Source organism: Emydura macquarii, unplaced genomic scaffold (genome assembly GCF_026122565.2).
Source record: "Emydura macquarii macquarii isolate MOO-44397 ecotype Brisbane River unplaced genomic scaffold, CSIRO-AGI_Emac_v2 contig_1551, whole genome shotgun sequence".
Lineage (NCBI taxonomy): Eukaryota > Metazoa > Chordata > Testudines > Chelidae > Emydura > Emydura macquarii.
This window is the reverse complement of record NW_027131688.1, coordinates 19,510,108-19,525,272: the sequence shown is the minus strand read 5'-3', so window position 1 is coordinate 19,525,272 and position 15,165 is coordinate 19,510,108. Positions and strand designations below refer to the sequence as shown.

At 41.5% G+C, this 15,165-nt stretch overlaps 1 protein-coding gene across 5 annotated transcripts in view; it reads right to left on the bottom strand.

The window, feature by feature from the left end:
- XRCC3 (X-ray repair cross complementing 3) overlaps positions 1-15,165 on the bottom strand; it is a 64,951-nt gene that overhangs the window by 45,069 nt on the left and 4,717 nt on the right. For all 5 annotated transcript variants that reach the window (XM_067555158.1, XM_067555157.1, XM_067555156.1 and 2 more), the window contains exon 4: positions 14,448-14,660. In XM_067555158.1, the coding sequence (XP_067411259.1) occupies positions 14,448-14,660 (213 nt within the window). The remainder of the gene's footprint in view (positions 1-14,447; positions 14,661-15,165) is intronic.

The following is a 15,165-nucleotide window of genomic DNA, read 5'->3' as shown; positions in this document are numbered from 1 at the left end:
CTGTTCAAAGGGAGTTAGATGCCCAGTGGCAGACACTTCCTTCCCCTTGGAATTCACAGCCATGAACCCTTTCCTGGAGTCAGGCATCTAAACCCAGGCTAGTCCTTTCGCACAAAACTTAAAAGGGACACTCAATAATGCAATGGTGTGCGCACTCACCCATGATATAGGTGACCAGGTTTCAAATCTCTACTCTGCCTGATGTGAAGCAGCAACCTGACCCCAGGAATCCTCTCTCCTAGGTGAATGCTCTAACCCAGGGATCCCTGTACCCCTAGCGGTATGCAGAGGTCTTCTAGGGGGTACAGCTAGGTATTTGCCTACTGTTACAACAGGCTACATAAAAAGCACTAGCACGATCAGTACAAACTAAAATTTTATATAAAGATTTGTTTACAGTGCTGTATATACACTACATACTGAAATGTAAATATAATATTTCTATTCCAATTGATTTATTTTTTATAATTATATGGTAAAAATTAGAATAAGCAATTTTTCAGTAATAGTGTGCTGTGACACTTTTGTATTTTTATGTCAGATTTTGTAAGCAAGTAGTAATTAAGTGAGGTGAAACATGGGCTATGCAAGACAAATCAGACTCCTAAAAGGGGTAGAGTAGTCTGGGAAGTTTGAGAGCTGTTGTTCTGTCAGTGGGCTATGGGGTATTCTGGGGTGGGTCTCTCTCAGTTTCTCCTGTTGGAGTTGTTCCACTTTATATGAATTACTTAAATATTCATTGACTCAGAGACAGAATGATCCAATGAGCCAAGTTGTTCAGGCACTCTCCTGGGAAACCCAGGTTCCAGTCCCTCCTCCACTGACTATAAGTATTTCATGAAAAGCAGAACAACTTCAGCAGGAGAGAGAGTGTGCCATATTCCAGTATCAGTCTCATTATGCTCTGTACACAGGTAAAATCACCTCACTACACCCTTGTTTATACATGCAAGGATCTCATTAGCCCTTTTTGCCACAGCACTGCACTGGGAGATCATGTTCAGTTGCTTGTCCACTGTGACCCCAAGTCCTTTTCAGAGTCACAGCTTTCCAGGAAATATTATGTAGATATGGCTTGCATTTCTTCTTCCTAGATATATAACTTTGCATGTGGCTGTATTAAAATACATTTTTGAGTGGGCCCAAGCTACCCATCAATCCAGATAGCTCTGTATGACTGCCCAGTCTTTATTATTTACCACTCTGCCAATTTTCATCATCCACAAATTTTTATCAGGAATGATTTTATATTTTCTTCCAGATCATTGATGAAAATATTGATTAGCATCAGACCTAATACCTATCCCTGTGGAAGTCACCAGAAACACTCCCATTTGATGATGATTCCCCAACTGGTAACTACTTTGAGATCTGTCAGTGAACTAGTTCTGAACCCATTTAACCATGTACTTTATTAATATTGCATAGTGTAATTTTCTTACCATAATATCACACAGCATTAAATCAAGTGGCTTACAAAAGTCTAAGGCTATGTCTACACTGACGGCAGCAAAGTCACTGCCGTCAGATCGACTTTTCTGGATTGACTGAGCAGTCAGTGAAGTCCTGCTCAGTTGATCAGGAAGCAGATGTTGTTAAACCACCCCCGCAAGTGGCATAGCGCTGCATCAATGGGAATGTGGTTCCCGTCGGCCCAGTGCAGTGAAGATAGCACGCAGAAGAGAAGCACAGAAGTCGACAGGAGTTACGCAAGTTCTTTGTGTACTTTGTGTAACTCCCGTCAACTGCTGCCGAATCGCCAAGGTAAGTGTAGACCAAGCCTAAATATATATATTACATCTACACAGTTACTTTTATCAACCAAATCTGTAATCTCTAAAAATGAAATCAGCTTGGTTTGACAAGACCTACTTTTCCATAAAGCCCTATTGACTGGTATTAAGTATATTTCAATCCTTCATTAACAGAATTCCATATTAACTTTTCTATTGTTTGCCTGGGATTGTTGCCAGGCTAGCCAGCCTATAACAACTCTAGTCATTCCATTTACTATTTTAGAATATTAGCACAATATCACCAGTCTTCTGGAATTTCCCCAGTATTTCAAGATTTAATAAAAATGAACATTGGTGGGACACAGATCTCCTCAACCAGCTCCTTTAAGACTTTTGGGTTCAAGTTAACCGAGTCTGCTGATTGAAAAATGTTTATCCTTTATAGGTGTTTCTTAGTGTCTTCCTTTGTTACTAAAGAACTGGAAAGTACTTCTTCATGCTCCTGTGATACAAGTAGATCATCCTGCTTCTTTCCAAAAAGAAAACAGAAATATTATTGAACACTTCTGCCTCTTCTGCCTCATCAACAACTTTACCATCTCCATTCACTAATCCATCCTATACTATTACAAGGATTTCTTTTGTTCCTACCCAATATACTTAAACTCCTTCTTATTGTCTTAGTCCTGCCAGCCATGGAGTTTCCCTGATTCTTTAGCTTCCCTTTTCAATTTTCTACACTTTGCAAGGTCTCATTGTGACATCAATACGAGCAAAGGGTGCTCACCAACTGTCACAATCTGGCATTAAATTCCAAGCCAGTAATTTAATCATTGTCTAGAGGGGGTGCTCTATTTTATAGCAGAGGATTCAGATATAAATGTAGGACCTGATTTTCAAATGTATTTAGGCACCTAAAGATGCAGCTAGGCACCTTATGGAATTTACAAAAGTAAATAAACAGACTACATGCTTGACCCCCATTGAAAGTAATTAATTCATTAATAAATCATAGAATCATAGGGTTAGAAGGGACCGTGAGGGTCATCAAGTCTAACTCGTTGTCAAGATGCAGTATTTGTTATATCTAAACCATCCAAGACTAATGCCTAACCATCGTCTTTTTGAAAACCTCCAGTGAAGGAGCTCCCACAACCTCCGTAGGCAGTCTGTTCTTACAGTTAGGAAGTTTTTCCTGAAATGTAATCTAAATCTGCTATGCTATAGTCTGAACCCTTTGCCTCTTGTCCTGACCTCTGTAGCAAGAGAGAACAACTTTTCTTCATCTTTTATGCTGATACCTACAACATACAAGGCACTGTCCAAACATGTAGGAAGTTTACACCCTAAAGAAATTACATTCTAAGAAAACACGCAAGGGTAGGCATGGAGTAAAATATTCAATAATTAAAACCTATTTTTAAATGAATATCAAATTTCCTGACTGCCTCTCTTTGCTAGTTGGCTAATTTCTTATAGTCAGCATGGTCAAAACGGGTTTTGATGATGGATATGACATAGGATAAGATAGTGGCTTTAGAGACAAGCTCAGGGACAGGAGTCCGTGCAGAAAACCTAAATAATTATGGCGCAAACCCATAGCTTTGAATCTGTTTGGTACTGTATAATCTTGTTTTTAAACCATTCTGAAATGCAGCCTCCTTAGGCCAATGTAGTTACTGTATCTCACACTGATGAAAGCTATGTTAACTTGCACTGAAGTGTCTTAGGGCTAGAACGGTTCAAGAAGTGCAGCATTCTGGAGGCTTTGGCTACCATTCTTATTTGGCTTTAGCACAGTATTGCCTAATCCTATGAGACTAAGATTTGCTTCACTATAAATACTGGCTTACATGTAGGCCCCAGCACTGTGGTATAGGCCTAAATCAGAGCAGGCCTGGACCATGTACATGTATTTGAAACTCAAGGGTTAATCCTCACACTGAGAAAGAAGAAAAGTAGACATTATAGATAAGGGTGTTCTGGACACATTGATTTTTTTGTTCCTGCCACCCCAGGCTCCACTATGATAATTGACTGCTTAAGCATATGAGTGGGAACATCCTGCCTAAACATTTTGTGATTTAACATTTATGACACATTGGGGCCCTGTTTGCTAAGATCTATGTATAAATGTTTGGGAACATCCTGAAACCTGATTGTGATAATTTACATGTGAAGTGAAGTGCCCAGTGCGTATCAGGAATGTGGTTGATGTGTAAATAACAGGGCAGTGAGAGGGAAAATAAGATTTCTTTTATTTCCTTTTAGTAAAGTTAAAATTGGTATTAATAGAATTGGTGTAGGTATAAGGATTTTATTATGTGAGTGAGTATAAGATAATGTACTAACGTAATGGGATAAGAATGTAATGATTTTTAGTGAGTATGAATGAGGAGTGAATGCAGTCTGTGTGTTAAAAGCTAAGACAGCGAGGAAGCAATTGCTGAGGTAATGGTTCTCAGCATTCAAGGGCAGGAGGGAGAGAAGATACTTTTGTTTAAAGAACTTTTACAGCCCACATGGACAAAGATCAAGATAACCCTGGGAAACAGGGGAGTTAACACCCAAGGACAGGAACAAGACAAAGTGTGAGACAGGAATGAAAGAAGAATGGAAAGCTGTCACACTTGCAGTATCAAATGTAATTGACAATTATATCAAAAAAAGAGACTATCTGACATGACAAAAATCCATAGACCCGAATGGGGATGGATAAGTATAAAAATGGAGTGAAGAAACTTGGACTTCATGCTCCTTGGGATTTGCAGAACGAGCCCAGTGTCGTGACCGACAGAGCCTGGCTTCATCCTCATGTTTGAGTCACCTGGCCAGTGATTCAGCTTGAGCAACAGAGGCTAGTAATTATATTCCTCCTGCAGAACTGTGTGCATGTGTGTGTGTGGAAGTGTGTTTTAGGCAACTGCTTTTTCAAATATTTTCTGTATTCATATTAAACACGGCATAATGCCTTGTCCCCTGAATAAGATCCTGCTGTTTATTTAATAAGTGTAACATACATAGAGAACATCTGCTTTTTAAGTTAGACCTATTTTAAACAGCATGTCCTTTGTGCTCTCTAGTTTGCTCACAAAGAGTGAGGTATTTGCATTTGAGGATACAAATAATTATTGTCTCAAAAATAAAAGACTCAAATTTCTAATTTCACATCATACCACCTTAATAAACCATCTTTATATCAATCCAGAGCTAGTACACTTTTCAGCAATGTGCCAAAGGAAAGGGGATAGGATTCTCACTGAAAGCAACAAAACTCCCATTAATTTAAGTAGCGGTGGACTATATCATCAATTCATCATGGTGGATTAATTTGCTCTGGAAAAATGAAATAAGAAATGTTACTCTGCAGGGAGGAGTATCTAAGAACACCTTTGCTAGGTTAATGAAAAACCTTCCTCACATTGCTCCTCATGGAAGTTACTCAACAGTAATAAAACACTCAGAAGATGTACGAGCATGGACATATGCAACCAGAGTTCTGAAACCAAATAGCACTGCTGGTGAACACCACAAACCAATAATCCGAGCATAGTACAAGCTTCTATTTAATTTGTCTGAGGTTTATTGTACTTTTAAGTGAGGAAACATATAGGCAAGTTAGGAAAAAGTCTTATTGTCCAGCAGCCTGCAGCAACCAAAAAATTGGTTCCAATAAGTGAAATGCAACAACTTACTGCCAACTTCTATGTGATTCTATATACTCCACCCCTTTTGTAAAACCAGAACTCTCCTGTTAAGATTTAGTACCAATAGATTACAGTTGATAACTGTATTGATATGCAATGTTGTTGTTGTGGTAGCCTCTATATATTAGAGAGCCAAGGTTGAGGAGGTAGTAGCTTTTATTGCACCAAATCCTGTTGGTGAGAGAGAAGCCTAGTCTACACTAGAGTTAGGTTGATGCAACGCAGCTTATATCAACCTAACTCCATAAGTGTCTACACCAAAATGTTGCTCCCACCGATGTAACTAGCCCACTACGTCGACTTAACTCCAATTTTGTAAGAAGCATAGTGCTTAGCTTGATGTGGTTAGGGTGACAGTGTCAGTGTAGACACGACGTTACTTATGTCGACTTTAGCGACCTCCAGGAGGTGTCCCACAATGCCCCACCATGACCACTCTGGTCACTGTTTTGACCTCTGCTACCTGGTGGCCAGATACACACTCCTCTCCTTTTAAAGCCCTGTGAATTTTTAAAATTCCATTTCTTGTTTGCTCAGTGTAGAGCTCGCCAAACAGTCCAGCTGACCATGCTGACTTCCACATTGCAGACATGCTGCTGTCTGGAATACACAGGAGGTGGTGGATCTCCTGGGTCTGTGGGGAGAAGAGGCTGTGCAGGAACAGCTCCAATCTGATAAAAACATAGCTATCTACGAGCAGATCACTTGTGGCATGGGGGAGAAGGGCTACAAGAGGGACATGCAGCAGTCCTGTGTGACAGTCAAGGAGCTGCAGCAGGTGCACCACAAGGCAAGGGAGGCTAACAGTCACTCTGGAATGGATCCATAGATTTGCTGCTTTTATAAAGAGCTGCATGCTATCCTTGGTAGAGACCCCCAATCCCCTCCCACCACCATCACCACTAAGAATCCTGTGGATACTTTGGGGAGCTGCAGTCACAGGCCTCCTGAAGTGAACAGCGAGGAGAAAGTGTTGGACAAAGAAGAGGAGGAGCAGTATGGGGGAAAAGGCGACCAGGGAATCCAGGGGCACAGCGAGCCAGGACCTGTTCTGGATTCAAAAGCAGTCAAGTCAGTCCCTGCAGTCCAGCACAGGCAAGCCTGAAGCAGAGGAAGGAACCTCTGATAAGTATTCAGTTGGCTTTGATATTGCAGGGACACATCTACTCATTTACTCTTTTTTAACTATTTAATCTTTTTAATAAGGAAGAGGTAGTGAAATAGCCAAGACAGGTAGAGTCTCTATCGGATTCTCATTCCTCTGTACTGTTAGGCAGAGGGGGCCCTGCAGAACATTTTGTTTATAAAAACCATGATATCTTTTGAATCCTTCTTAGATATCTTGAGAAAAGTTTCTATAGATACCTTGAGGAAGATCTTCAGCAGCAGATTGCAGACTGTTTCTAGGGAGGGCTGTCTTACTTCTTTTGCTGTGGTAGGACACTATCCTATGCCACTCAGCAATTATTTCAGCAGGCACCCTTTACTCCTGGGGGAATTCTGTGCCACTGCGCAATGCAGAATTTGCACTGAATTAATGTTCTGCATAGAATTTCATGCTTTCCCAGCAGAATTGAGGCTGCAGAGCTACTGGGTGCCACTAGGGGCCACTGTACTCTGCAGAGATTGGGTCTCCAGCTCCCCGAGCACCCAGCCTAGCTGGAGTAGAGGCTCTGCATGCTTTGGCTGCAGGACTTGATCCTTATTCGCATGGGGACGGGCGTGGGCCCTGGAGACCCATCTCTAGCAAAGGGTGAGGAAGGGAAGGGCTGCACTGTGTCCCTCAGTGGGACAAAGCTGAGCAGAGCCTGCAGCTGGGCTCTGGGAGGGGGGCATGCGGCTGGGCTCTGGGAGGGGGGGCCATACATCCCTCTCCAGAACTCCCTAACTGTAACTGGGTTGTCGCAGGGGTTTCAACAACTCTTTCCTCCTGGGCGAAATCATTTTTGTTGTCTATTGTTGACATACTTACCGACAGGTATTTTGAAATAGATTACTGAAATAATTGAAACTGGTGTGATTATATTGTGTTATTTTGACAACTAAAATATGCAGAATTTAAAAATAGTGTGCGTAGAATTTCTAATTTTTTGGCACAGAATTCCCCAGGAGTAACCATTGCAGCACACAAGCTAGCAGCATAGTCTGCAGCTGGACGCATACAGGAGTCTGCAAAAGAGAAGAATGAGGGGGGATTTGATAGCAGCCTTTAACTACCTGAAAGGGGGTTCCAGGGAGGATGGAGCTAGACTGTTCTCAATGGCAGTAGATGATAGAACAAGGATCTTGATTTAAATCAATCCACTCTGGATTGTGGTGAGTTGTGATAGCTACCTACAGTGCACTGCTCTCTGCGTCAATGCAAGCGTTGGTAGTGAGGACATGCACCGCTGACACAAGCGAAATAGTGTGGACATGCAAAAGCGATTTAATTACTGCGCAAAAAAACCCTGCTCCACGACATTGATTACAATGTATTAAAAAGCACCAAACCCCCACTGACAGAGTCCTGAGAGCCAACATATTCATAGCCTTTGTGAGATAAGCTGTGGGGCACACCACCAGCATTTTGTTCCACTCTGTGGCCCTGAATAAACTTGGTTCAGATAGAAGCATTTTAAAACATGCAATTGATTGTATGAACACATTTTTCACTGATCACCTGAGTGACCTCATAATTCCACAACAATATGAGCATGTAGAAGCAAAATGTTTCATCAAACCCCAATGGTTTGTCTTGATTTAGGTGGATGAAAGTGCTATCTTTGTTGCTCCAGTGTTCACAAAATTCTAAAGGCTATATCAAAAACTTAAATAGTATTTATATAGTTACTGGCATGCACGGCTTTTCCATATTATAGTAGAATCTGCCATGTACCATACCTATTTTGTTTAAAATAAACTTACAAAACACATGGAAAACAAGATTTGTTGCAGATCCTTAACTCAGAATTCTTATATATTTGCCAAATTATGTTCTAATAGTTGTTCTATAAATATGTGCATATAAAGCAAATTCAGCCAAATAAGCAACAAAGCACAGCTATTCTTAGATTGGCACAGAGTTAACCTTCAGGCAAAGGGTGTCCTAATTCCCAGATGTGCTGCCAATTTGCAAGCACTGAAAAGAACAGCAAACAAGATTAGCAATAAATGAAATTAAATAGATATGTTCCTTAAGATATAACAGATTATTTCTGCATAACATCTCTAAAATGGGGCCTTTCCTATCCATCTACCGCTCTTTTTCAGGCCTTCGTCATCTTGCATCTCTATTACTGCACTATCCTTTTCTCTAGCTTTGACATATGCAATTTTGCCCCACTGATATCCATTCAGAATGCTGCTGTGAAGATCATTTTCCTAGTCTGTCACTTTGACCATGTCATCTCTATCTTTGTATCCCTCCACTGGCTCTGTCTTTTCTATTGTAATAAATATAAGCTACTTGTCTTCACTTTTCAGGTCCTTCTTGACCTATCCCCACACTATCTATCATCTCTCATTCATTATTGAAAAGTCAACTTTCACCTTAAAAATTAATCTGTGATGTCAGTCTTCACTGTCTACTTATTAAATTTGCAAACATGCATCTTCACGCTGTCTCTCATGCTGCCCCCCCTTGCTTGGGAGAAGCTCCCCATAAATACCTGAAAAACTAACTTATTATCCTCTTTCAATACTTCCTTTGCAGCAAGGCGTGCAAAAAACTTGCCAACAGTTACATTGCTGGTGTGCTGAGACCACGGTCTATCATATTGCCTCTGTTTCCTTGTACTCCCCTGTCTGCCTGTATCCATCTGTTGTCTCTTGTCAGACTGTAAGCTTGAGGACAAGGGCTGTCTTTTTCTTCTGTTTGTACAATGCCTAGAACAATGGGGTACTAGTTCATTGCCAGGACTCCTAGGTGCAATGATATTACAAATAATAATAGTCTGCATTCCAGTATCCCCAACCAAAAAAATCCAAAACAAAAGGGCACCGGAATTCTTAGCATGGCAACACAATCTGAGTGCTCACCAGACTTCTATTAATGTGCATCCCCTTATTCCATTAGCACAGTTTGACTTACAGGTCTACTGACTAGGGCAAACATGAGCCTGCACCACCATTACTTCTCCCAAGTCCACATCCCTGGCAATTGAAAGAAATAAAAAACAGTTCATGCTGTGATTGTAATATTGTCAACTTTGAATTTCATGTATTTCTTTTAAAACAAAGCTTACTGCATTTATTATTAATATTGTGATAGTGCCCATAGGACTCAATCAGGATCATGGTCGCATTTTTCCGGATGCTGTAGAAATACACAGGAAGAAATGTCAGACAACACACAACAGTAAATGCCAGGAACACTGGTTGCTGCGAGGGAGATGGTTTCCAGCTTTCTGGCTGCTAGAGGACAGGGGGTAAGAGATCTCTGCTATCATATACTTTTTCAGCATCCATATTATTAGTGTGTCCTCCTGATGGATGAATAGCTCCAACCAGGTCTCCTTTGAGGCTGCTCATAGCTTTCCCAAGCATCCAAGTGAAATTTACCTGACGTGATGCTTTCACTTGTGCCCATAGGGTACTAACTTACAGCAAAAATGACTGACAGGACTAGTTAGTTTTCACTATATTGCAACTTGGAGGAACTACGAGCAGCATTAGAACAGTCTGTCTGCAAACTCAGGAAGACAACACTGCACTGGTTATATTTCATTCACATTTGTAAAGTTTTCTTCACAACCTTAAGGGAATAAACAATTATTTTAATGAAAGCTTGGATTCATGGTAAGTTAATGGTCCTTATCTGAGAAAGATGCCTACATGCCACAGATAGGAGGATTTTTCGAGCCCTGTAATCAGAGCACTGAAATAAGTAATTAAGGTCCAGATCCACCAAGGGACTTAGTCACCTAAAAAGTCACAGAAACAACAATAGGGGCTAGACTCCTTATAGAATGAATAGAGAGAGATAGGCACCTAAGAATGGGAGCCACAAAAGATCGCTCACTAGGCAGCAAATGGCCTAAACCAGTGGTTCTCAACCATGGGTACACACATATACCAAGGAGCAAGCAGAGGTCTTGCAGGGGGTATATCAACTCATCTAAATATTTGTTTAGTTTTACAACTGACTACATAAAAAGTGTTAGTAAAGTCAGTACAAACTAAAATTCCATACAGAAAAAGACTGGTTTATACTGTTCTATATACTATACACTGAAATCAAAGTACAGTATTTATATTCCAATTAATTTTAATAATTATTTGGTAAAAATGAGAAACTAAGCAATTTTTCAGTAATAATGTGATGTGATACCGTATTTTTAGGTCTGATTTTGTAAGCAAGTAAGTGAGGTGAAACTTGGGGATCTGCAAGACAAGTCAGACTTCCTGAAAGGGGTACAGTAGCCTGGAAAGGTTGAGAGCCACTGGCCTAAACCAGCCAATGGAAGAAGCCTATGAAAGAGGTGTGTCCTAAGCCCTGTCCTCTCACAGAAATAGGCACTTAAGTCTGGGCTGAGTTATGGGATATTCTGATGTGACACCTACTCGGTCTCTTGTGTTGAAGGTGTTCTACTTTGGATAAATACTTAAATAGTCATTGAATCAGTGAAGCAGGCAGTGAGAACAACTCTGGTTGAGGCATGCAATTGGGAGACCCAGTGCCAGGGCCCCTGCTTCAATGACCCTTTATAAATACAAAGTGAAATAGCTTCAACAAAAGAGATTGAGGGAGGCCCACTCAAAATATCTCATAGCTCCATGGTTAGAGCACTCTCCTAAGAAGTGTGGGAGACACCTATTCAAATCCTTTCTCCCAGTTAAGCAGAGAAGGGAACTGAAAATGGGTTTCCCACATCCTCAGTAAGTGCTTTACCCACTAGGCTAAAAGTTATAAGGTGGGTGGTAGCAGCAGTACCACCACCTCCGTTTCCCCTTCCTCCCAGCAAGGGATTGGGCCCCACAGATGAGATAGGCAGAGGAAGGCCTATCTTCCCTCAGTTCATGAATTGCACTGGGGCTTAGGCAGGAGATAGGTGTCCAAATGCCTAGAGCAGGGGTGGCCAAACATATTGACCCTCTGAGCCACATACAATAATCTTCAGAATCTTCGAGAGCTGCAAGACAATCACAACCTGCCCCAGTGGAGCATGCTGGCCGGGGCGTGGGGCTTCTACCCTGGTGGAGCACATGGGGTTCTTCCCCAGCAACCCCCACTCCACAAGGCTAAAGTCCTGAGACCCCCTCTTCCCCCACAGGGCAGAAGCCTTTAGCCCCATCCCCCCACCACAGGGCAGAAGCCCCAAGCTTCCCCTCCACCCCCAGTCTGGCAGGTAGAAAATGGGGGGGGGGGGAGGGAGGGGATATGCAGGACTCCACAAGCTGCACTATAACTGTAAAAGACCAGCAGTTCGGCCATGCCTGGCCTAGAATGAGGCAGCAGCGTGCATGACCACAGACAGAAACGTAGGCTCCTAGGGAAATTTTACCCTGAAAACTTAGGTGCTTAGTAAGTTTAGGTGCTTACAGGGTTAGGTGGCAGACAAGAGGGGGTTTCCTGGATTACAGAGGTGCCTAAAGCTGGCATTTAGACTCCTAAATCTGGAGTTTAAGCACTTAAGTACCTTTGTAGCTCTGGGTCTAAAAAGACAAGCAAAAAGGAATGAAACTTTATTCCGAAGAACCAATATTTCAGAGCTATTCTCTTTGAGTCAGCAGAAGTTTGAACATAGCAATAACATTTTGTGCAGCACAATGTCCTCCAACTTCGTGTCTTGTTTATTTTTCAACAGAATCTTCTAATTGCATGAATTAGTTCAACAGACCCAACATTTCAACTACATTTTTGTTTGGGTCGAGAATTTTAAACAGAACCTTGTGTTACTAACTGGGTGAAACCCTGTTATCAGTTAAATTAAAACCTCATTAAGATTGATGAGACTGAAAGCACCCTTCACAAACCCCCACCTAAGATAAAAGGGTTGGGTGAAACAGTCCAGTAGTTTTGGACTGTGTGGGCAGAAGGGATTTTGTTGAGTTTTTTGTAGGGAGGATTGTGTGGAGAACACAGAACCAGAAAGTAAGTGAGTGGGTGAGGGAGAGTGTTAGAGAGAGAGAGAGCGTGAAAAGACATCTAAACAGAAGCCTGTAAGTACTATATAACGCTGGAAGAAACTAGAGAGAGCTTTTTGAGTCTGAGCTGGCTAAAGAAGCTTGGGACTGTAAGCAAAGAAGCTCTTCCTGGTTTTTGGTTCCACCTATCTTCGAAGAAGCAGGACTTTGATATTTTCTTTGATGCAGTCTTGTTTGTTTATAAGAAATGTACAATCTCCATCATCAGTTTTTACTCCCAACTGGAATATGTCCAGGGCAACAAACTTACTAGCTACTTAGGTCAAAAAGGGGCAACACTTGCAATGTGCTACTCCTACTGACTGAGTTCCAAACAACTGCCAGTCACCTCTCTGCCAGACTGCAGTGCCCATCAACTGTCATGTCAGGAAAGTTGGATTCTGTTGCTCAGGTTCAAAAGCAAAGCTTTAGTCATTTACATGCACTCAGATCTAACTAGGGGCCTCAGAAGCATTTTCTCCTCCCCCACCACTCAGACATTGTTTTTCTTTCCCTCCTGTAGAAGCTATATTTATTACCATGGGCTCCCTGCCCTCTAATGTGTCACAAACCCCACTTGGCAAGGGAGAGGGGAGGAAATCAGTATGCCCAGAATGAAACAATGTAACAGCTCCAAGCACTAATAGGGAGGTGGGGGTTACTGCCATTACCCTCTCACACAACAGTGTCTGTGCATGGAGGATTCTACTGGCAAAAATGCTACTTGGATGAGGTGACTTCCCTTCTGCCCCCAACACCAATATCTGGTCCCGTTTAGTTCATTTCTCCCAGCATAAATGGAGGAGAGCACTAGGGCATGAATAAGGATACATCTGATCTCGTAAGTAGTATACATCCGAACTTGTGACGTAGCATTTAGCAGCAACAAAGGAAGGAACTGAAGGGAAGGAATGCTAACAACATATCTACTTCTGCTCTGATTAATGATATAACCTAGAGCAAAGAAAGGTAAGCCAAAGACTAATTTCTGCCATAAAAGCCATCCCTGCCTTTTGACATTTAAGACTTTTCCATGTGGTTGGACATAGTAAGAAACAGTTGAGTAAGTTTGCAATGAAAACACTGAGAGCTTCAAAGTTAAACCCCGTGCTGCATGGGAGGCAGAATAAGAGTTTAGCCAAAACATTAGTCAGTCATAGAGGACCAAATCTCTCAAAATTTTGAGCTCTCAGAATTGACATAGGTTTCTTCATCCCCCAACAAAGTACAAAAACACAAACAAAAAAGTTAGGGTGAGGTTACAAAGATCTTTGGCTCTGCAATAATAATGGTTATGTTCAAATTTGCCTTCTAATCTACTTACTTGCACAGAAGTGGGAAAATTTAGAGTACAACACAATATCCATGACTTTTTTTACTATATTTTCATCAGTTTTGCCCTGTACATCATGACTAGATCCTGTAACCCCTATTTTACATAAAGGATAGTTAATACATGCCTAAGAGATTACTGTAACAATATCTGTCATGTGGACTGTTTTGTCATGTCAGTTTTCATAAAGACTCAAGGGGTGGTCATGATGCTGAAGCCTAGCACACTGCATCTTTCTATGCCTTATATCTTTTGATTAACAAACTTCCCACTATTCTTGATTGTTGAGAAAAAAAGTCAATCATAACTCAGTGGAAAGTTGCATCTGATTCTATCCACACAGGTGCCCCAATTTGTGTGCTGTCAGCAGCCAATAGTAAGCTTGGAAAGTATTATGTTGGGATGTAGCAGTTGTACACAGAATGCTTTTCTTTTCCAGATGCCCAATTTCTCATCTTACTGCTAATAATGCTGCAAGTGATCAGAAATTCACTGATACACAAAATTACACATCTTAAATCTAGCATACTCCCTTAAAAAAAAAAGTAAGTGTATTGTACTTACCAGATTCTAATCCTCCATATTCATAAGGATACTGCACAGAAAGGCACAGCTGTAAACCAATCTGGGTCTTTCCAGCAGAGCTCTCACCAGCAAGTTCTGTAATCCCCACCACAGGAATGCCACCTCTTAACAAGCTATCCAGTACTGAGCAACCCAGGCTTAGTTTCTGGTGTTGGGATGTGCAGTGATCTTTGTCTTGGTATAGCTGAAGTGCTGAAGGATATTTTTAAAAAGAAAGGCATTCCATTTAGCATTTTTTTAATAAGGGCTGCCATATTCTAGGTAGCATTCTGATTGACTTTTTTTCAGGATGTAAGTATGATTCAGCCTGTTTTTCCCCCAACAAACAATCTATGCACTGAGGAATCTGCTTGTAAATTGATACAGCTTGCATTTATGCTGAACCCCTCCATGCTCTAGAACTGTCCCCTCTTCCTCTCCTTTAAGGAGATTTTTGGCAGCCAGCTGCAGCAAGGTAAATCTTGTCTGCATGACTTCAGTGGAGTAGATATGACCAGGAAGTGGAGGAGAGCTGCTAAGGGTCAGGAACAGTAGGAAAACATAGAAGGGTCTGTGCTTCTGGCTGAGCCTTAAAAAGCCACACAGATTACTCAACACCTAGCCCATTCCGTTAGAGGGGGGAAATCCCTACCCTATGAAATATTCTGGTGGAAAATGTTAAGAGGGGAATCTTGCAGTGTCCTGTCCCCCAGACAAG